Consider the following 22,748-nt stretch of genomic DNA (forward strand, 5'->3'; position numbering starts at 1 on the left):
GCTAAAAAATAAAATAAAAATACATTCTGGATCCTAACGTATTGCTGTGATGTTGTTTTGTTTTTTTCAGAGTGCTTTTTGGACTGTTGTTATTCTACGCCTTCTAGAAGAATGCAGGCGGGAAAGGTCGGGGATAACCGCTGCATGGAACGACCAGATAAGGACATCTGGGCTGGTCACGCTCCAAATCCCTGTCCTCACACTGCAAGTGCTTATCCAATGGAGAACAGATGTTCTAAACCAGTCTATAACAATGCTGCCTGTCAGGGCAGGGCGTGGGAATGGACCCAAGCGCAGAGTGCAAAACACAAAAACTCCAAAATGGGGAAAACAAGACTTTAATGAACAGAACGGGGAACAAAGGGAACAGAAAGCCTTGCTAGGCAGCTATAACAAAGACAAAGAAAATCCTCAAAAAACACGAGAAAACAAAAATACAAAAACCCAAAACGTGGGAAACAGAGCAGGCAGGGAACAGGCAACGGGCAGGCAAGCAACAGGTAACAGGCGACGGGCAACAAACACGCAGGCAGGTAGCAAGAACCACAAACAGGTATCAAAACCGCAAACAGGTAACAAAGCCACAAACAGGCACACAGGTAACAGAACCAAAAGAATCCAGCACCTGAGTGAGGGAAGAGGGAGACTTAAATAGAAGCGACGCAGACGAGACACAGGAGGGCACCATGAATAATCAGGCCACAGAGAGGGAAGGGAACACGAGACAATCAGTAACTAATAATGGAATAATGGGAAACGATAAAACAATTAACTGGACACAAAGCAGGGGTGCCGCCATCTGCCGGCCCAACCAGGAATAACAAGGGGGGAGGACACAGAACCCTGACAGTACCCCCCCCCCCAAGGGACGTCCCAGGAGGCCGACCCTGGGAGGGGGTGAACTGGAGGGCGGGGACAGGGCAGGGCAGGAGCACAGGGCAGGGCAGGAGACAGGAACACAGATCCCAGCTGTAGGGAACCCGGCTGGGCCGGAGACAGGAACGCGGACCCCAGCCGTAGGGAACCCGTCTAGGCAGGAGGCCTCTCCTGGGCGTGGGGCGAAGCGTGAGGCTTCTCCAGGGCGCGGGGCCAAGCAGGCGCCTGCTCCCGGGGAGCGGCGGGCCGAGCAGGCGGCGAAGGCCCCTGCTGGGCGACAGGCAGGGCAGGCGGCGAAGGCCCCTGCTGGGAGACAGGCAGGGCAGGCGGCGAAGGCCCCTGCTGGGAGACAGGCAGGGCAGGCGGCGAAGGCCCCTGCTGGGAGACAGGCAGGGCAGGCGGCGAAGGCCCCTGCTGGGAGACAGGCAGGGCAGGCGGCGAAGGCCCCTGCTGGGAGACAGGCAGGGCAGGTGTCAGAACCCTGACACTGCCTCTACTAAAGTTACGAATAGAGCTATAATTAGTACATTTTCTACCATTTTTTTCTTTTCTTATTTTTTGGTTTCGCGGATAAGTAATAAACAAGCGAAATACATATAAAAGAGCACCCATCTACGGTGTACGTGTGGTGACGTAGTTCTGCTCATTAGTGGGTGGGCACTGCGTAAAAGGCCTGTGTGTGTTTCCCGTTCGTCGTATTAACTGAGGTATCCAACGGCCCGTGCTGAGAAAAAAGCTGGAATAAAAGCCGTCTGGTCCCCTTCCCTTCTGACGCAATGTAAAACAACGAAACTTTCTCTCCTTCCTTAGAACTTTGTCTTGCAATCGTGTCCGAGGGTGGTTGTGCTTTGTGTAATAGGATTTCCAAAGGATGTCAGCGCAGTGACACGTGCCAGAACTGCTGTCATGCACGGGGCTGCCAGTAGATCTGGGTAATGTTGCTCTGGGGAGTTTGTGAAGGCATTCAAGTCTTTTGGGCGTGTGCGAACGTTGTGTAATAATGTGGCATGCGACTGGTTATGATTCAAGCAGAGTTCTGAGGAACCTTTATTGAGTGTTTTTAAAAATATATATATATTACATATCAACGGGGAGAAGACCGGAAGAATTTCCATTATGACCTTTTCACTTTTATCCCACATTTTCTGGGAAGTGATGCTTTACTCCCCAATGGCTGACGGCCAGCGTTCGGGTAAAACTACGGTGTCCAGTCTCATTAAAAAACGTCGATTCATGTTTTTGTTTTAGCCCAGCACTACGAAACCTGAATCAGCTGATTAACTAATGAAGACCTTGATGGGTAGAATCAGGTGTCGTAGTGCAGGGCTAAAACAACAACTTGCACCCACACCATCTTGGCATAAATTAACCCTCCGGTGTGGGCTTCTGTCCTAGGACACGTGTCACCTGTATGTTTGGCCCTATCAGTGCCTGGCCTGGGCATGCTGCAGCCAATCAGTGCTGGGACTGAGTGCATCCTTCTCCCGCAGTGCACACTAAGGGCTCCATCTTACACCCGGTGCAAAGTGGTGCCAAGCGCAACGCAAGTGTCTTTGCTAGTTTCGGACAACGCAGTTGTCATTTTCCTGTCCAGCGTCCACGTTGTTTAAATAGCAAATGTACTTGTGCCCATCTGAGTGAATCATCATGAATGTAAGCTTCAATACCTGTTTGTTAACAAAATTTCCAGGAAGCTCAGTTTCTGAGAAATACCTTCCAACTATGAATGAAAGCATTATATGTATCAGTTCATGCCTGGAATTTTGGTCTCATGTATATGTTACATTTAAGATGATTTGTGTTCTTTATGTTTTTTTTTTCTTCTTCTGTGCACACTGATTGATTGTGTCTCGAAAGGCCATAGGGGCTGGTCACCTTTCTGGTGTTTGACATGAGAAATAATTAAACGAAACTAAATCTACACAGAGGACTGTGGGAAAATTCACAGGGAAAATGAAGACGCACATTGTAGTGATATAATAGAATCATTGTTGAAAATCCAGACATGAATGAAACAAAACGCTGAGATTTTATTTTATTCACACACGCACACACACACTCACTCACACACGCACACACACACACACACGCACACTGGATAAGAGCATCTGCTAATTGCATAAATCTCACGAGGTCAGAGGTGTGGCCCTGTTCATTGGCCAACAAGGTGGTAAAGCAACTCAGGAATTTATGGTTCTGAAATTGGGTGATGTCTTTCGGCTGTTAGAACTACAGGCTCATATGATTCGCTTGCTTGCTTTTAGACCCCCCCCCCCCCCCCTTTTATCCGCCAGCCCAGTGATAAGTTTGAGGTCATTTGTTCTCACAAACCACCTTCTCTTTACACATACATGAAGTTACTGTGGATGGGCCCCTGGTCCCTTCCAAAGGTCTCTGCCCCTGCAGACAATTACATGCCAAGAGCCAGGGAAACACGGCATAAAAATGTGGCCAGCATGCAATGCCAGGACCAGCCATTAGGGGAGCAGGATTTTTGTCCTAGTACCAATTTTTGGTCTCCTCGCCTCCTCGAAATAATGACATCATAAACATGCAACCTCGAAGGACTGTGCTGCAATGCTTGAAGAGTACGCTCCCTAAAAATCCCGAACCTGAGGGAGGTTGGAAAGTGGGAAACTATCATCCAGTGGGGAGCTGCTGTTTGGAACCGTCCAAATGAATACGCCCAAGGCTCCCCCAGCTCTGCTATCAACAAAAGATAAGGGCTCGATTCTCCGCTGAGCGCTCTCCTTCACATAGACCACGTTCCTCAGTCGTATCCAGAAAGGGCTGGTGCAGCTGCAAGCTGCATTGTTTCAACCGAGCAGGTGCACACCTGATTCCACTGATCGACTACAACAGTCTTTGCCGAGCACGTTTGACTGGTAGAATCAGGTGCGGTTACTGCTTGGCTGGAACAAAAGCCTGCACCAACACTGAGCCTTTCTGTATAAGACTGAGGTCTCCTGCTTATTAGAACGTTATTGCACGTTCCAGGGTAACAGTTTGAGAAATTATATCCTTAAAGAGAAAAAAAAAAACCATACCTCCACTGTACCTCTATTTCTGAGTGTACAAAATGAATGTTCATTTCGAAACACGTTTTGTTGTTATGACTATTCTCTGAAATTGCTTATTTTACTTTTTAAAAATGAGGTCTGTTGAGTATAAATATCAGAAAAAAGTGTAAAGCTTGTGATAATGACTGGAAATGAAGTGGGTTAAAAGGTGTAACACAACATTAGGTGATATTCTATGCTTTATTATTTTTTTATTTAAGTAAGCAAAAACAAACAAAACAAAAGGGCAGAGGAGGTAACATAAAAGGTAAGTCATAAAATAAAATGACCTAATCAAACCAGAACAAAACAGAAAAAGAGGAAAGAAAACCAATAATCAAACAAAGAAGAGAAAGAGAGAAAAAAATAAAATAAAATAAAATAAATTTTTAAAAAAAGTAAAAAAATAAAAATAAAAAAATATATATATAGTGGTCATCAATGCTATTCACCTCCCACCCCCCCCACCCCACAGCACAACCGCCAGCCCCCCCAACACAACACCACCGGAGCTGATCGCGAACCCACCTCCAACTCCACCACCTCCAGCTGCTTAGGCTTCATTGCCTGGGGTATTCTCAAGTTGCTATGGGGGGGACCCTGGAGACTGGGAGCCTAGAGTCACTGGAGCCTGCATGATTCCTGGCTTCTCAAGGGTCGGGCGGGCCTTCACAGGGGCCTGGGTGTAGCCGGGTCCCCCAAAGGTCAGGCAGGGAGTCACGGGAGCCCGGGTGTGGCAGGGTCCCCCTAAGGTTGGGTGGGGTGACGAGGTAGTCTGGGTGTAGCAGGGTCCCCCAAAGGTCAGGTGGGGAGTCACGGGAGTGTGGGTGTGGGTCACAATCAGCCCCGAGCGGGGTGCGCCGGAGGGGGCGGGGGCCACACCGCGGAGGGGGAGGGGGAGAGGAAGGGGGAGGAAGACACCGAGCGAGCGAGCGAGAGGGAGAGGGAACGCCCGGCAGGCGCGCGCGCCTGCTGCACCCACAACCACCACTGCCATGTCCTCCAAAACTCTTGATAACAACAAAATAGTAATGAAAGTAATAACAATAATAGCAACAAAAGTAACAGCAACAACAGTACAAATCAGTCAGAACCTTTATTTAAATTCTCGGAGGTACAATTGAGGGCCAGGCCCTCATTTTCAACGTAGCCGAGATTACAAACATAATTAAAACACAATAAGTGTAATAAAAGATCACAGATTATAGCAACAGTAACTAACGTAGTAAATAATAAAATAACTAGAATACAATACCTGGGAGCGCACCAGAAAACTTTTGTTTGTGCAAAATAACTTAAGTCGGTTGTTAGCAGCTGGGGAGAAAGTAATCAGCATCCGATTTTCAGGAAGTGTATATATATATATAAACTGTTAAAGACAAACAGAAGTAATTGTAATTGTGAAAACGATTGAATCTGTGGAGCTCAAGGAGGCCTTTGTGACTTTATATAATACTGGGCATTTGCCCTGAGAAAACAAAGAACGTTGCAAAATATTTTTTAAATCCATGCCCCCGAAAAACTGCCTGAGCTTCAGACTTTGACATTTTTTGGCCGAAGGCCTTGGCGACGCCCAGCTCAGCTCGCGGTCCAAGATAAGAGGCAGAGGTCCCGCAGAACAATGCCCAAAAAGTGTCCTCTTGAGCTGGAAATGGCCTGGCTGGACAGCGACTGTTGGAAAGCAGTCTGACATCAGTCATAAATCCAGGAGCCAGAGTCTGGAACTGGATCAGGCACCACTGGGTGGAGCGGCTGGTGGGGGGGTGTGGGGTGGTGACGGGGGTGGCAGGGGGGTTGACCTCTGGAAATGAGGCACTCCCAGGCCTGGTCTGACCCTCCCAAACATCTGTGTCCCTATTTCTCTCTCCGTCTCACTTTCCCTTTCCTTCAGTGTCATTCTCTCCATCTTTATTTTTCTCTTGCACTCTTAACTTCGCTCATACACACTCAGACACTCACTCACTCACTCTCTAACCCTCTCTTTCATGCATGCACTCTTTCTCACACACTCTATTTCTTTTGCACACACACACACACACGAACGCACACACACATGCACACACAGAGAGAATCTCACATACACACACATTCTCTCTAATGTACCAACACTTCCTCTTTGTTTCTTTCTCTCCCTTATCATCCCTCCGTACTTCTCCCTAATTGTAAACCCCTCTGTTGCTCCCCCTACAGGTGGCCGAGGGCATGGCATTCATTGAGCAGAAGAACTACATCCACCGGGACCTGCGGGTGGCCAACATCCTGGTGTCTGAGGACTTCATCTGCAAGATTGCCGACTTCGGCCTTGCCCGCCTCATTGAGGACAACGAGTAGAGCCAGAGAAGGTATCAAACCCCCATCATTTAGTGAGGAAACAATATTATTAATGTAAATGGTGAAAAGGAGAGGGGGTGCTGTATATTAATTTTCAAATAAATGCCCAGCCTCGGCAAAGTGCTTGTTGAAAGCTAGGCAAACCTCATTATGATCAGAGATCAAACAGTCACCAGAAGCAATGTGTGAAGGTAGGGAAGTAGTGGGTCTGTTTTTGATGGAGTTCACTGCCTTCCAGAGTTTAGCCGGGTTAGCATAGGAGCAGGTAATTAGATCTAGGTAATATTTGGATTTGGCTACTCTTACCGAAGATGTGCATCTATTCCTGATTTGCCTGAGAGCTGCCCAATCTGAAGGGTCACCGGAGTGTCTGGCAAGAGACCAGGCTCTATTCCTTTCTTTGAGTAAAGCTGCTAGCTCAGGTGAAAACCAGGGGGTGACTCTATCTTTAATCCTAAGTTTTTTTAGTGGAGCATGTCTATCAATGACAGAAAGAAGAGTCTTTGTGAAGAAATCCAGAGCCAAGTCGACATCAGTAATCTCAGATGTGTATTGTATATTACTATGGGAAACGTCAGATAAAAAGGCTTGCTCATTAAAATGTCTTAGATTTCTCCTTATAACCTTGTGAGATTTTGTTTTCATTAGCCGAGTACTTCTAATGCAGCCAACAGGGCAATGATCACTGATTCCAAGCTCAAAGACACTCCAGGCACTGATATTATCAACCCTATTAGAAATAATAAGGTCAATTAGGGTAGATTTTGAACTGTCTTTCAGATTTTGCCTAGTGGGTTCTGTTATTAGTTGGAATAAGTTAAGGCCAGCACTAACCTCCTTGAAATTATTGGAAGTATCATTCAGCCAGTTCAAATTAAAATCACCCATAACAATCAATTCAGCATCGGAATAATGAGACAGTAGATACGCTATTGCATCAATGTAGCCTAACTCAGCAGATGGGGGTCTATAGACCCCAACCACAATTACTGAGTTAGGCCCCAGCTGAACCTTCAGTGCAAGGAATTCAAAATTTCTTGGAATTGTGACAGCTTTTAAGATTGTTACAGAGAAACCTGTTCTGACATATATACTCACCCCTCCTCCCCTACCAGTTCTATCCACACTGTATAAATTGTAACCCATTAGAGCTACATCTGAGTCACTGATGCTATTTTTAAGCCAAGTTTCACTTAAAACCAGTATATCAAGGTCAGTCTGCATGACTAGTATATTTACATCATCTAATTTCTGAAGTAAACTTCTTATATTTAAGTGAATAATTCCTAATCCTTTTCTGTTTTTGAAGGCAGTTGGATTAAATAGAGTGGGAACAGAGCTGGTGATAGGAGGCTGAAGGGGAATTGTAATTAAATTGGAAACAGTAACAGCACGGACTGGATAATGAGTCAGATATCTAGCAGAGATTGGGGTAGGAATGATGGGAGGAGAGATATACTGTTGAACATTAAGTTCAAGGATAGGAGAGTAGGGAGAGCCAGTGGTACAGACCGGAGGAGAAGGAAAGGGAAAGGCCACTGAGGACGAAGGAAAAAATTGCACTCCTAACAGATAGGGGGTGCTAGTACTGGAAACAGTGGCCTGGGGTAAAACCTGAGAAGAAGAGGGGAATTCGGGGGTGTGTGTAGGAGAGGTAAACAGTCAGTCACGTGGAGAGGACTGTACAGCGTGCTGCAAGTTAGCCGCTAGCATTCGGCTACCCTGCCTGTTTGGGTGGACTCCGTCGGACCTATAAAAGGAGAAGCGGTTCCAAAACAAATTAAAATAGTCAATAAAACCTATATTGTTCGTTCTGCAAGCGGAGAGGAGCCAAGTGTTGAGGCTGAGGATTCGGCTGAAGCGCGCTGATCCACGGGCCATCGTAGGGAGGGGACCGGAGATAAAAACAGACTTTCCACAGCTGTTTAATAAGTTTAAAAGTTTGCTAAAATCCTTCTTGGTCAGCTCAGACTCCTGACGAGCTGTATCGTTTGTTCCCACATGCACTATCACTCGTTTAATAGAGGACGGGAGTGAGTGCAGTAGCCCCGGGAGCTTTCCCAGGATGACCGGGACCGTGGCTCCAGGGAAGCAGTGCTTGGCTACGTTGAAGAAACTGATGTTTCTGATTATGGAATCCCCCACTATTAGAGTGGTCGGGGGAAAAAGGGGACAAGGAATCTGTGACCGGGCAGGCGAGTGTTGTGGCGAGGCGGCAACATCAGACCTGAGAGTAGGATTCCCTACCGGCATAAGGTACGGGAGACTTCCAGAGCGTCTGAGCACAGCCTCCTTTAGGGATCCTACGCCGGGAGGCGGAGGTCGTTTCCCGGGATGGGGGCCGTTGAAATGGCGACACAGTGGAGCGGTGACCCACCCGAACACTGCCAGCCACCAGCGGTGGGAAAGCTGCAGAGACGGCAGGCGCTATTTCTGGAGTCCAGATCGGGACGGGTCGGAGCCGCAAGAGCCACAGCTGGTTGGACCGGGGCATCAACTGGGTGGACTTGAACATCAGCTGGGCGCACCTGAGCGTCAGTTGGGTAGATCGGAGCATCTTCAGATAGGGCCGCATAGCGGGTGGAGAGGTTTAGGCGAGGGGATAAGGCGATCCCATTTGTAACCCCCCTGGGATCGCGGACCACCACCTCAGCCCAGGACGACCGGTGGTTTGGTGTCGAGCAGGATGAAGGCCGAGGACAACTGGGGGGGTCCCACAGAGCTGTGTCCTGCACGGCTAAACCAAGGGAGGAGATCTGCTTGGACTGTTCGGAAGCAAGGTCCATGTAGCTGGATAAAAGCAAATTCTTCTTTGTGCGGTTAAAAAATATAGTAAAAGATGACCAAGATTTAAAGGGTGTAATTGTTTTTACGACCGCCGTCTGATTTTCAATATCGATAAAAGGTTCATGAAAATTAAAAGATAAAAGTGAAATGTAAAAGGCTAAGAAGGCTGATAAAATAAAATAAAATTATAGTAAAGTTATAATAAAATAGCAAAACAAAAATGGATAGAATAGATAACAGATAAAACTGAAAAAAACCACGGGAGCTCATAGGAAACCGCCTCACCTTGATAATAAGTAATAATGATATTGTTACAAGAAGTGATAAAAGCAGGTTATAGGGAGAGTGCATGAGGACAACAAAACAACAAGAAAAAAAAAAAGAAAAAAAAAAGAGGGAAGTGATAGATTAGAGAATGCTGGGAGGGGTCTGAATGTGTGTATGTTTGTTGGGTGTAGGTGTGTGATGCCTGTGTGTGTGCACGTGTATGTCAGATTCTAAATTTGGTAGGGATTGTGGTGTAGGTGTAATGGCGGATATGTGTATGTGAATGACGGTGAGCATGTTTATTGTGGATGGTGGACAGTCAAAAAGGGGTGATGAGTGAAGTCAGTTCGGGAATTAAGAATGCAGGGTATTAATGAATGGATTCCAGATTATGTCACAGTCAGCGGTTTGTTTTTTAATGGAGGCAGATAATTTTTCCATTGATAAGTATTCGATTAGTAGATTTTTCCAAAGTGCAATATTGATTTTTTTCCTTGATTTCCAGTTCATGAGGATAGTTTTCCTGGCGATGATTAGGGCTATGGGGAGTATTCTACTGGATGTGTTGTTTAGGTTGATGTTGGACGTGTCTCATAGTAAGCAGAGTGGAGGGGATAGTGGGATGTGGCAGCCTAAAAGAAGAGAGAGGTTGTCAGTGATGTCCCGCCAGAATTGTTTGATTGGTGTGCAGTCCCATGTGGCATGCATATAGCCGTCTGTGGTGTTTTGTGTGCAGTGCGGACAAATTTCAGAATCTATAAAGCCCATTTTAAACATACTTTTCCCTGTGTAATGTACTCTATGAATAATCTTGTATTGTATGGGTTGTATGTTTGTGTTGGTGGGTATAGAGAAGATGTTTTTGCAGATTTGAGTCCAGAAGTCTGCACCAGGGATGATCTGTAGGTCTTGTTCCCATTTATTTGAAGGGAAGGATATTGTTAAAGCAGATGTGGAAATTGTCTTGTAGATTTTGGATAGTAGTTTTTTAGTTAGTGATGTTGATCAGATCTGATGTTAATGGGGGAAGATCTAAGTTAGATGATTTAATGTTGATTTTGGTCTGAATAGAAGATTTCTAAAAAGTGATTCTGCCCAATGCCGTACTTCTGGACCAAATGAGAGAATGAGACCAGAGTGTTATTATGGAAGATATGTTTGAGGTGTGTGATACCTTTTACTAATCTAGAAAGGGAAGTTTAGTGGTTTTCTGTTAACTAAGAAATCAGGATTGTTCCAGATGGAAGTGTGTTTGGTGGGTGAGAATGTGGTGTTAGTTATTTGGTGAAATTTCCACCAGGCTGTCAGAGTTGTAGCTATGGTAGGGTTTTTGAAACAAGGATGGTGTGCAATGGAGCGACTTATGAATGGTAAGTCTGATATATGGATTTCATTACATAATGTTTGTTCCATGTCTGTCCAGGAGTTGTCGGATTGATTTGGATTGGTCCATTTATGAATGTATTGGAGTTGGTGGGCAATTATGTAATGGAGAAAATTTGGTGCTTCCAGACCTCCCTTAGTTTTGGATTTTTGTAAAGTGGCTAGTTTGATTCTAGGTGTTTTGTTTTTCCAGTAGAATTTTGTGATGATGGAGTCTAGGGATTTGAACCAGGAGGGTGGGGGCTTGCTGGGGATCATTGAGAATAGGTAGTTTATCATCGGTAGTATGTTCATTTTGATTGTGGCAATTCTGCCTATGAGGGATAGTGGTAGATTCATCCAGCGCTGAAGGTTGTCCTCTACTGTTTTGAAAAGTGGGTTGAAGTTGAGATTAACTAACTCTGACAGCCTAGGGGAAATGTTGACTCCTAAATATGTGACATTACCAGTGTGCAGAGGAAGAGGTGGTGTTTGGACTGCCACATCCCAGCTATTAGGGCTATGCTTTATTATTGCTTTATAAACAGTTAAAACAGACCGATTTAGGACCGGAACAAAAACAACCGATGGATTAATTGAATTCAGACTTACTTGTATAGCATTTTTTTTTTAACTGAGAAAGGCAAATGGAAAGGCAATTGTTACAGGGAGGTGTCTTCAAGGAATCCAAGAACAATAGCAGCGCTTCAGTCTGTCAGTTGCATTGTTCCAACTGCTGTAGTCGCATAGCTTTGGCCACAAAAATTTAACAATAGATTATCAACAGGGGTGTGTATGTAGCTGCCAGAGAAACAATGAAACACATACAGTATAATCAGTCGATGGAACAATACCATAGGACCAGGGGGTGTCGAGCTGAATCCCACAGGGGTGTGCAGTGTCAGCAGGTTTTTGTGGGTTCCTTTCAATCGGCTGCCAATCAAGGCCTTGAGGAGAAGGTGTGCGGATCCCTTAGCCAATCAGACTGGAGTCTGACACCTGTGCTGTGATCTGGACAGTGAAGGACTACGACAAAGTTCAGTCAATCTAACTTTAAATATGTGATGCAGAGCATAAATGAGCACAATAAGGTCAGGGTAACATTAAAATCAGACGCATAACGGGCATGACGTGTACATAAATTACTAGACGAGTATAAAAAATATTAATTTAATGTATTTAGCTCCCACCCCCTGGGGTCACCGTTGCTCTTAACTGGCACCAGTGGGACGTTTTACCGCCAGCCTTTTTGCGCAGCTTGTCTCTGGTCGACCGTCTCCGTTCCTCTTGTGTCGGAAGTATGCGAAGGCCGCCAGTCCCAGACACAGCAGCAGCAGCAGCAGCAGCAGGCAGAGAAAGCAAATGAGTGGGATGGTCACTCTGGCGCAGTCTGTGCAATGCCCGGCACGGTCTAGGTTCGAACCGAGACCGCGAAAAAAACAAAATTACAAATGTATGTAAATTACATTTTAAATCAAGCGATAACAAAAACTCAATAAAAGTCAACACATAAATATAACAGGAAAAAACATAAAAGAGATGAAAAAACTTAAAACCCTCTGGTTTTCCTCCCACAGTATAAAGGCATTCAGATAAGTCTAATTAGAGGCTCTAAATTGCCCATGAGTATGAGTGTGTGAGTGAATGGTGTGTGTGCCCTGCGATGGACTGGCAACCTGACCAGGGTGTAGTCCTGCCTCTCGCCCAGTGCATGCTGGGATAGGCTCCAGACCCCCCTACCCCACCCCCACCCCCACCCCCACCCCCACCCCCACCCGAGACCCTGGCCAGATATAAGCCAGTTAGATAACGGATGGACGGGCAAGATTTTAAATGGGAACAGGTTTTTTACCCAGACTGAGGCAGACGGACCTCTCCAGCACCTGTCCCAGGGCGGCGTTCCTCAGGGTGAAGCTCAGGTTGACTCCGGGACCGGGGTCCTTCAGCGTCACGCTGGTCCTGAGGGACAGGAGCCCGTCCTCCCCGGGCCCGGACAGCTCCTCACGGGCAGTCAGGTTGCGGCCTGTGGAGTCGGCCCACTGGACCTGGGGCGCGGGGTACCCCTCGCTCTGATACTGCAGGCTGATGTTGCTGGGGTGGACCTGGATGTTGAGCCTGGGCTCGGTGTAGAACGCTGCCCGGGGGAGGGGGGGAACGCACCTGAAGTTAGTAGACCGATATATCGGTTTGGCCGATATATCGGCCATTATTTGACTTTTTTGACGACATCGGGATTGGCAGTTATGCAGCCGATGTGTCCCGATTTTTAAATAAGTATAATAAACAAAAAAACTTTGATTATGTATCTGTACTTGTCTGTTCGAACGTTGCTATTTACTAGAATTATCCAGTAGAGGAAGCTCTAATACAAGTGTGAACTGCAGCAGCTGACGCGCTACTTCTGTAATAAGACGTTTGTCACTCGTGCCTCATCCAATATTCTTCACTGCAAGACTTTTCTGCACAGATTCGATTGCCGCAATAAAGGTATGTATATTTAGTGAACGTTTTTAATTAAATGCGTTTATACGACCACTATGTTTATCAATCCTCATTATCAAGCGAGCGAGCTAGCTAAAATATTTGGTTCACTTTAGCAAGCTAGCTGGCTAGCAAGCATTTATGAAGTGGCAGTGAGGACATTTCCAGAGGACATCACTGTATTCTCAAATAAATAACCAGTCAAAATAAAATGGTGATTGAATGCATCACACATTTGTTTTTTTATCTGAGATAATGATATTAGCTACTATATGATGTTGTGTCAATAGCCAGCGCGTTATTGTAAGCGAGTGTGACATCTAGTCACGCCTCATCGTAGCAAGCTAACCAGACAGTAAAAACGCCGATAAAACACTTCTAACGTGGATCATTTTAAGCCATGTTATCTAGCTTTGTCGCGATAACGTGAGAAGGATTGCTGTTGCAGAAGTGAATCAACACTTAGCGCGGGTAACCTGCACGAAAGCGCATTGTAGTTTTTTTCACCACCGAATTCTTATGGACAAGCCTCACGTTACGTATTTCATCCAGTCAATTTAGTTTCATCTAACGTTACACTTGAGTCACTCATTAGCTCCGCTAGATAAAGTCTTACTCTTTGAGATCATGTAGTAGGAATAAAATAAGAAAATATTATTCATTTAACTTACTGAGAATAAATAATAAGAAATAATGAGGCTATGTCAACAGCTAATGCGTTAATGCAAGTGAGTGTGTGTCATCTAGTCACGCGTCAGAGCGCATTGTAGTTTTTTTCACCACCGAATTCTTATGGACGGGAAAGCTCGCTAGATAAAGTCTTACTCTTTGAGATCATGTAGGAATAAAATAAGAAAATATAATTCATTTACTGAGAATATATACTAAGAAATAATAATAACAAATTAATAACAACCACAATAACAATAATAATATTCATAAAATATTCATACATGTTTGAAACTGTAAAACTGATTTTTAAAAATATAAAAAATAAAAAAATAATCTTTATCTGGCATCGGTCGGGCTCTAGAAGTTAGTGAGATTTACTAGGGGGGGGGGGGGGGTCATGTGCATTTAATGCAGTGATATGTTGCAGTGAGTCATAGAGGGCGTCTGAGGGTAATTAAACTGTTGTTGCAATACTGGGAGAAGTCTGTTGACTAAATTTCGATGAAAATTCACAGAATACTTTCCACTTTGCCAGATATGTCTGTCTGTGCATGGCTGCACCTAGCTGTACCTGGTTGTGCTCGGCTGCACCTGGCTGTGCTCATCTCTACTTGGCTGCACCTGGCTGTACCTGGTTGTGCTCATCTCTACTTGGCTGCACCTGGCTGTACCTGGTTGTGCTCATCTCTCCTTGGCTGCATCTGGCTGTACGTGGTTGTTCTCATCTCTACTTGGCTACACCTGGCTGTACCTGGTTGTGCTCATCTCTACTTGGCTGCATCTGGCTGTACCTGGTTGTGCTCATCTCTAATTGGCTACACCTGGCTGTGCTCATCTCTACTTGGCTACACCTGGCTGTGCTCATCTCTAATTGGCTACACCTGGCTGTGCTCATCTCTAATTGGCTACACCTGGCTGTACCTGGTTGTTCTCATCTCTACTTGGCTACACCTGGCTGTACCTGGTTGTGCTCATCTCTAATTGGCTACACCTGGCTGTGCTCATCTCTACTTGGCTACACCTGGCTGTGCTCATCTCTAATTGGCTACACCTGGCTGTGCTCATCTCTAATTGGCTACACCTGGCTGTGCTCATCTCTACTTGGCTACACCTGGCTGTGCTCATTTCTACTTGGCTGCACCTGGCTGTGCTCATCTCTACTTGGCTGCACCTGGCTGTACCTGGCTGGGTCCTTTGCAATATTTTACATATGCCGATGGAGGGGGGGGGGGGGGATTCTGGGCTAAAAACAAAAACCTGCACCCACGTCATACCTCTTCAGACAAGACTGGACATCCCCGATTAACAGCAAAGTTAAGATATATGTATCTTGGCGTAAATTTGTATTTTTAGCACCGCCCTACTGCTGGCGCTGCTTACATCACTTCCTGTCTGCTGTTCTGGGACAGGAAGTTGTCTCACCCGCGTACTCCAGCTGCACCTCCGCTTTGCCATTTCCCAGCAGGCTGTCGACGGAGCAGAGGTAGCGCCCGGAGTCCTGCGGGCCGACCCGGTCCAGCCTCAGAGAGGCGTTTCCGGCGCCGAGCAGGGGACGGAACATCGAGGTGCGGTTCTGGTAGCGGGCATTCTGCTTGTCCAGCTGGTCTCGCCCGAAATAGAAGCTGTGCAGGACCAGGTTGTCCTCCGCTGTCTGCCACGTCACCACCAGGTCCTCAAGGCTGTTGCCGAGGCTGGGTGCGTAGCTGCACCCCAAAACCACCGGCCGGCCTCGCACCGCCAGCACCCTCTGCTGCGGGACGCTCACCTCAAAGGCAGCGAGAGACGACCCTGCAAGCGTTTAAAAAATAAATAAAAAAAACAACACATTTGGAAAAGGGGGTAGCTGGCTGGCTTAACCTGTAACGACGTGGTTCTAGCTGCAGGGGTCTGCCTCGCGGTCTGGCACCAAATCCGTGGCAGTCCAGACTGGCCCCCACAGAGCCGTGCACCACCAGCTACAGCGCCACTGTTGGGGGGGGGGGGGGGTTAGGGTTTGGCAGGATGTCTGAGTCGCATCACACACCACGCACTCCCCGAGGGTGGCCCCTTAATCTGAGTGCACACACTGCATTTAAGGATTCAGGGGTTTGTATGACCATACTGTACTGTACTAAGTTATGGAAACACTGAGTGTAAGAAGTTCTGCAGTCCTTCTCCCCACAAACCACACAATCCGCAGGTCCGGGACACACACGGGTTTTACTGTGCGCTGGTTACATACACAGACCTGCCAACCTGCACGCATTTTGTGTACCAACCACGCAATTCTTGGTCAAAATACGCAGGTACGAAATGCCAGCTGAAACTACGCAAAAAAAAAAAATATATATATATATATTATTGTAATTTAATTACGGAAAACAACCAATTAATACAAAACAATACCGTACATTTATTCGGTATTTAAACTACATCAAGGCTTGTGTGTGCGTGCAAAGTGAAGTGGTGTGAAAGCATGTGAACTAAGCGTTACACTGACTATTATGGTACTCAAAATGTTTTCCTAAGGTTTTGGCAGGTCTGCATACACTCTGGTACACAAACAGCACAACACACCCGGTAGGGGAGGGGCTTAAACGCCACGTCTGTCCCGTGTGCGTCTCTCGTTCTGGCGCCGCGGTCTCGCCGCAGGCAAACCAGATAAAGCGTTACTCCAGCTGCACGTGCGTAATTCACTGCAATTAGCCTACAGCTGCGGAGGCAGGCCAGCTAAACGCCTGCAGATGGCGCTCTAGCCTACACCACCCCTCCACACTGTTTCTGAATGCGGCGCATCCATAAACTGAGCCAGTGCAGTGCACCGGGCTGTCATCACGCATCGCTAAAGAGAGAGAGGGTGCACGTGTTCGTCTGCGCTCGCACCAAATCACAGAGGAGGCAGGGAGAGCGCTGGGGTGACGTAACGATGAAAAGTTTAAGGCATGAATGCAGGAACCCTGGTGTATCTTACTGGCACGCCTGGTTGAGACACGAATTTTCACAAGTGGATGTGACTGCATAAATACCTTGCAGTTGTGCAAACTCCTGATCCAGAAAGGGCCAGTGGGAGTGTGTGTAAGACTCTTTTCATTCAACAGGCTTAAAACCTAAATCACGAGACTCAAATTCAACTATGAAGCGATTTAGTGAAAGGGTGCTCAGATAGTAACATATCACGAGCTGCTGAACGGATTTCATTTACTGGATATTTCCTGCCATGAAAAGTATGGCGTCAATTTAATGCCAATGCGCGAGCACATAACCACTTTCACCCGTGTAAATTCCAACGCCGCGAGTAAAACAAGCAGCCGCGCGCGCGCAGATATTCACTGCGCGAGCACAAAACTACTTTCACGCACCGAGAGTAAAAAAATGAGCCACACTGTATGCAATGACGAGTTTTTCTATGCAGGAAAGAAACCGTAAATTATGGTTATTCATCACACTGACACCTCTTACTCCCACACAACAGTCACAGAGAAATCCAAGTCCTAAAACGACAGCCTTAAAGCGGATTGCCTTTTTTTCCGCCTGGCCATTTTCCCCCTCAGTGTGTAAAAAGCAGGATTCAATGACGGCAGGTGGATTCGAAGGACAGAAGTTATCGCTTTCGGGGGGGGGGGGGGGGGGGGGGGGCGGGAACTATTATTGGTTGAAATACATGATGTTCTGTCTGATACGCAAGATGCGCAAGTTAATGAACTCTTAATTCACTTGTGAATGTTACAGGCATGTACAAACATCATACAGCTATTCGAACGCTATTCCGATTTCTGTGGATGGGGGACTGTCCAGGGGGGACGCTTGATAAATATTTCCCTCGAATTAGCAGTCCGTTCACTAGAATTTTAAAATAATGCCCCCGAAATGACTTAAATCGTTCCCTTGATTAAGTCATTCACGCGCTGAAATTATTCGCATTCCCAATATAAAACGAAATTTAGCTATCATACCACAGGTAACAAAGAAACCGACAAACAGTCTACAGCTAGCCTACAGCTGTCGCTATCTCGGTAACTTTACTTGGGCAAGTTTCAGTACGTTTCATTAGTTAGCCTTGTATTTGAATGTAGGCTACGTCTCAAAAAAAACATTTGTTCACGTTCCGTTAATTAGGCTTGCCATGGGAAATTTCAAGAAGGAAACTTACCTGTAAAACGAAGTACAAAACACACGGTTGCCAGGAGAAACATGTTGAACGAGCACGAAGAAATAGCTCATGGACGTCGGATCCAACGGCTCGAGGCTGTTAACCAAATTTGTGTGTGTGTGTGTGTGTGTGGGGGGCGTGTTATACATTAAATTGATATAGCACTTCTCGTCACATTAACCCCTTAGCGCACAAGCCAAATCGTGCCAATCCTTGCCCATTTAAGGGGTACCCGATTTAAAGCTTTATAACTCCAGATGTGAACACCACAGAGACTTGAAAAATGGCTTAAATGAAGCAAGACATTTGTACAACTTACAATACTAACGCAGATTAGTTTATATTCATAATTTTGGAAGAAATAAAGTGCCACAAATGCAATTGTTTTGAAAAAAATCAAAAATAAATTTGCACTTTTTAAGTGAGAAATACTGAGAGACTGCATATATACAGGAGGTTAAACTATACGTGTGCTAGATCAAAAACTTCTTGACCACAAGTTCATAAAATCTAAGGGTGGATATGTAGAACTACTATAGATGTATGAAGCAAAAAGTAAGCAGTGTACCCAGCGTCTCCAAATATATCCAAAATGTCTAAATTATGCATTGCTGTAAATCACAACATATTCACGTATTTCACTACAAATCAACTGTTTTGACTCAAGAAAATCACAGTTGCATAGTTTTCAAATGGGAATTACAAGCTTTCAGTCAGTACAGTGGTCTAAAATAGCTAGGTGTCCAGAAACATATCCAAAATCTCTCCAAAATTGAATAAAATGCTTTTTGTCCATTATAAAGCATATAAATGAGCCCCTTGTGAAGGTTTAAGATGAAACATTGCTATCAGATTAAAAAAATTATGCAAAAATACTGTCACACAATGCGGTACAGTACCTAAATGTGTAATAATTAACTCTGCATTTCTATACTCTGTACTCGTATGTTTTCTTGTATGGGGATGGGACAACATGAAAATAATTTTCAACCGTCCACCACGTTTTGGCAATGTTCCAACTCTCACGTCATCACTGTTGCATGCTTCACAAAAACTATCACACTACCATCTAACGCTTACGCCGGGCACCCACCGCACGCGTAGCGTGAGCAGCGCGGCGAAGCAGCGCGGCGCGTAGCGTGTCTACACTGGTTCCGTTTGTGTCGCGCAAAGGCTTGCTTAAAGCTCTATATTCCTAGTAGCTCTCGCAGTCTGCAGTGGGATTACATCCTGTATTTCACGTTTGTTCACGTATGTTGATTATGGGTTAAGTGAATACTTGGCGAGAGACCTTTTTCAGTTTGTTAATTTGGTAATATTTCGTTAACTCATGTAAATACGTGAGAAAGTAAACGCTTTCAAGAATTACCATAAGATTAAATCGCAACGTAGCCTGCATAATAATAAATCTCAAACTGTATTAATTTATTTGCTTGGTTAACAAGCGTGCCAATTTAATGAAGAATATGTAATGATCATAATAAATAATCCGTAATCAACCATTGGGAATTCCCGTGTCGTCTTGTCATTCACGTCAAAACATTTATAGGATCAGATTTAGTAAAATCAGCTAATCATCAAAAAGATAGTGTAACAGTTTAATCTTGAAGGGATATGAACACCACAACGCCATGAACACCGGAAGCTTTGAAGTACAAGTGCAATAAAGGCTTGCTTACAACTTCATTTATAAAATAGGTGCATTTTCATCGGCAAGCCCACTAAATAATCTGATTTTTTAAAGATCTGTGGATTATCTGATTTTTATTAACAAGCCCTTTTTGAAAGCACGGCGAACGAAGACATTGGAGAAGTCAAATAGGCTGAGCAGTGGTTGGTTCCGAGCTAACAAACCGCTGCTCGGTGCATTCGCTTCTACATCATCAAATAGGCTACGTCTTTCTGTGGTGTATTTTCAAATATATTTGCAAAATAAGATAGCGAAACTAAGTTTTTATTTTATTTTTTTTCTGCAAGGACAATACAAAAACGAAAAGGCTTGTATTTTTTTAGCTGCTTATAAAATATCTGGGAGGGAACTATGGACACACCCCCAGTAGCCTAATATAAGGATGAAATATAAATCAGAGCATATATACCTAGCATTTTAGAGCATATTTCTGTGTATAAACAGGTCATCGTGACGCGCGACAAGCCGAAAAAATAGAACAGAAGCTACGAAAAACCACGCTTCAGTTCGCTTGTGTCGCACAAGCTTCGCAGCCGGTTCGCGACGCGTTCGCATCTGGTGTAGAGGACGTCGCCCGCTGCCGTTGTAATAACAGTACTTCAACTACGCTACGCGTTCGCGGTCGATACGCGTGCGGTGGGTGCCCAGCTTTAAACGCGTGCTGGCTGGTTAGAATTCCTTGGATCTCTGCTGCGATTTTATTTGACTGTCAATTGTATTTGGAGACGTCTCACCTAGTCTTGTTGATTTGATTTGCTGCAAATTACACGCCATGGCACGGATCCTTCGATGAAATCGATGTCTGGGGCTCATTCAAATCGCTAGATATATTCATCTTTCACCCAGAACAATGATTCAAGACATTTATTGGAATTTAAGCAAGCACAAACATATTTTGAAAAGTTATTTATGCAAGTGTATTACCATGAATATAAATCTGCCAATTCTCAAACAAACTAGATTCAATCGTTTAAAAAATATTAGAATGTATATATACGGCTAATTCTGAAACAAATTTATGTAATTCGTTTAAATCTATGGAAATTTTTCACATATGGATTCTTCATAATAATTGCATAAATATTATTTATGTATTTAAAACACATTGAATTAATTTATAATGCACAAACCTTGTTATTGGTTTAATTCATTTTTGCTTTATAAATATGCATCACATGAGGTTTATAGTTTGGCTTATATTAAAATTGCTTAATCTAAATGGATGGAAATTTTATATGCATCTAAAATGCAGAAATCAATAAAAAAAATTAGGCCTAAATATTTCTTTGAGTGTTGTCTCCTCTTTGCCTGGCCTGGAAGTCAATTGAGGTCCACCATCTCATTTGTATCACATATGATACATGAGTTTTTGAGACTTCTAGGTCATCAACATACTCAATACTTTCCTGAAAAACCTGTTGTAGACAACCTAATACATGTATTCTGCCCTCTGGTGGATTATCTGTGCACTGCAGGTAGTAGGGGGTCTTTCAGTTGTAATACCCAAAATGGCTAACTCCATGTAGGGAGCGGCGTGTGTTTTGCTGGGAAATCTTTTCTAATTTTGAAAAAGTTACGGTAAGAATAACATTTATTTTGTTACTAATATTTCAATATGAATATTCACTGTACTGAAGAAACTTATAATTGCTTAATATTTTGTACATTATTTTATAGTAAAATCGTGTTGAAAATGTGTGTATTAAATATGATACAGCAGGTATATAAGGTAATTTATCTGTAAATTCCTCAATCGTCATTGTATTGCATTTCATGATGCAGTATGCATTATGCCTACCACAATGTAAAATACACTATTTTGATTATTTAATTTAACTAATTAAAGATTGAAATGAAGATATATTTGGAGTGGAAATTGAGATATTTAGATGTATTTTTTATATCCAACCGGCAGTGGCTTTCTTTATGATTTTGATGTTTGTCAAGGTGCAGAAAACCCAGACAAAGAGAAATCTGATGTTGGTGTTACTGGAGATGTTGTCCTGAAAATGACATCATGACATCAACCCTTCCAGCAGGAAAAAATCACAAGGTTTTTGCTGACAACTATTTTACATCAGTTCCACTGGTGGAACACCTGAAAGAAAGAGGAATCTACTACATAGGCACAGTACGAATGAACAGGGCAGGCCTAAAAGAATGCAACATGATGGATGAAAAAGATTTCAAGAAAAGGGGAAGAGGGTCACTGGATTTTAGAGTAAACCAGGAAAACCTTGATATGCTGTCTGCACTTTACAAGTTCAGCTTCAAATCCCGAAGATGGTATTTGTACATTTGGTGGCACACTGTCACAGTGGCAGTCATCAATGCATGGAACCTCTACAGAAGAGACCAGAAGAAACTGGAGCCCCAGAAGAAACCCATGGCCCTGCGAAGGTTTCAGGCTTCTGTTGGCACTTCTCTCACAAGCGCAGGAAAGGACATAATCAAGTGTGGCAGACCACTATCCTCTCCAGTACCAGAAGCAGCACCCCCCCGCAAAAGGCCAACTGCTAGTGTACCTGCTGATGTGAGAAAGGATGGCATTGATCATTTCCCAACATGGGAATTGCACAGGCAATCACTTCTCGCATGTCTACTGTGGGAAATGTAAAGTCCATCTTTGCCTGAACAAGGACAGAAACTGTTTTGTTGCCTACCATAATGCGAAATAAAAAGGTTGTAAATGGTTCGTGTTAGAAAAAAAAAGAACAAAACCAATTGAAATGTTCCAAAGGATCCAAATGCAATGAAAAATGTATGTTTTTGTTAAAAAAAAAAAACTGAAAATCAATAAATTTCCTTAAATGCCTGGCGAATCAAATATGATACGTAAAAAATATTATATATGAAAATTAGTTTTTGAATTTTTGATTTTTGATTTTGTCAAAGGATCCAATAAACTCTTCAATTTCAAAAAATTAGAATTTTCTGGCTATTATTTGATATGTCAGGCTTTACAGGGTTAATCCCAATCCGTCTAATGCTCCCTGAAGGAGCGAGGAGCAAGCGGGCTAAGAAGCTCCCGAAGGATGCTCGAGCAAGGAAACACGAGCGTATCCTTTGCGCAAGTACTACTTCGTAACACGTA

At 44.3% G+C, this 22,748-nt stretch overlaps 2 protein-coding genes across 4 annotated transcripts in view; one reads left to right on the forward strand and one right to left on the reverse strand.

Annotated features, from left to right (window-relative positions):
• LOC118234221 (ornithine decarboxylase-like) overlaps window positions 1-22,748 on the forward strand; it is a 54,149-nt gene that overhangs the window by 14,515 nt on the left and 16,886 nt on the right. Inside the window, exon 1 of one of the 2 annotated variants that reach the window (XM_035430649.1) lies at window positions 20,902-21,232. The exons of the other annotated variant lie outside the window; for it this stretch is intronic. The gene's annotated coding sequence lies outside the window, so the exon portion shown is untranslated. Of the gene's footprint in view, window positions 1-20,901; window positions 21,233-22,748 lie in introns of those variants that run through there. 2 annotated transcript variants of the gene reach the window in all.
• LOC118234247 (CD276 antigen-like) lies at window positions 10,868-18,073 on the reverse strand. 2 transcript variants are annotated; one of them, XM_035430659.1, is made up of 5 exons: window positions 17,965-18,073; window positions 15,258-15,623; window positions 12,535-12,816; window positions 11,921-12,093; window positions 10,868-11,693 (listed from the first exon to the last, which is right to left on the reverse strand). In XM_035430659.1, exons 1-5 carry the CDS (start codon window positions 18,005-18,007, stop codon window positions 11,655-11,657), a joined length of 903 nt encoding a protein of 300 aa, XP_035286550.1. In that variant the 5' UTR covers window positions 18,008-18,073; the 3' UTR covers window positions 10,868-11,654. The 2 variants fall into 2 exon arrangements, with proteins under 2 accessions (XP_035286550.1, XP_035286557.1); XM_035430666.1 differs by having other exon boundaries at window positions 11,873-12,093.

Source organism: Anguilla anguilla, chromosome 1 (genome assembly GCF_013347855.1).
Source record: "Anguilla anguilla isolate fAngAng1 chromosome 1, fAngAng1.pri, whole genome shotgun sequence".
Classification (NCBI taxonomy): Eukaryota; Metazoa; Chordata; class Actinopteri; order Anguilliformes; family Anguillidae; genus Anguilla; species Anguilla anguilla.

Coding starts and splice junctions, on each gene's coding strand:
- LOC118234247 (XM_035430659.1), bottom strand. CDS start 18,007: ATGTTTCTCCTGGCAACCGTGTGTTTTGTACTTCGTTTTACAG. Junction 15,624..17,964: donor TTTTGTACTTCGTTTTACAG/GTAAGTTTCCTT, acceptor AAACGCTTGCAG/GGTCGTCTCTCGCTGCCTTT. Junction 11,694..11,920: donor GCTGCGCAAAAAGGCTGGCG/GTAAAACGTCCC, acceptor TTCACTGTCCAG/ATCACAGCACAGGTGTCAGA.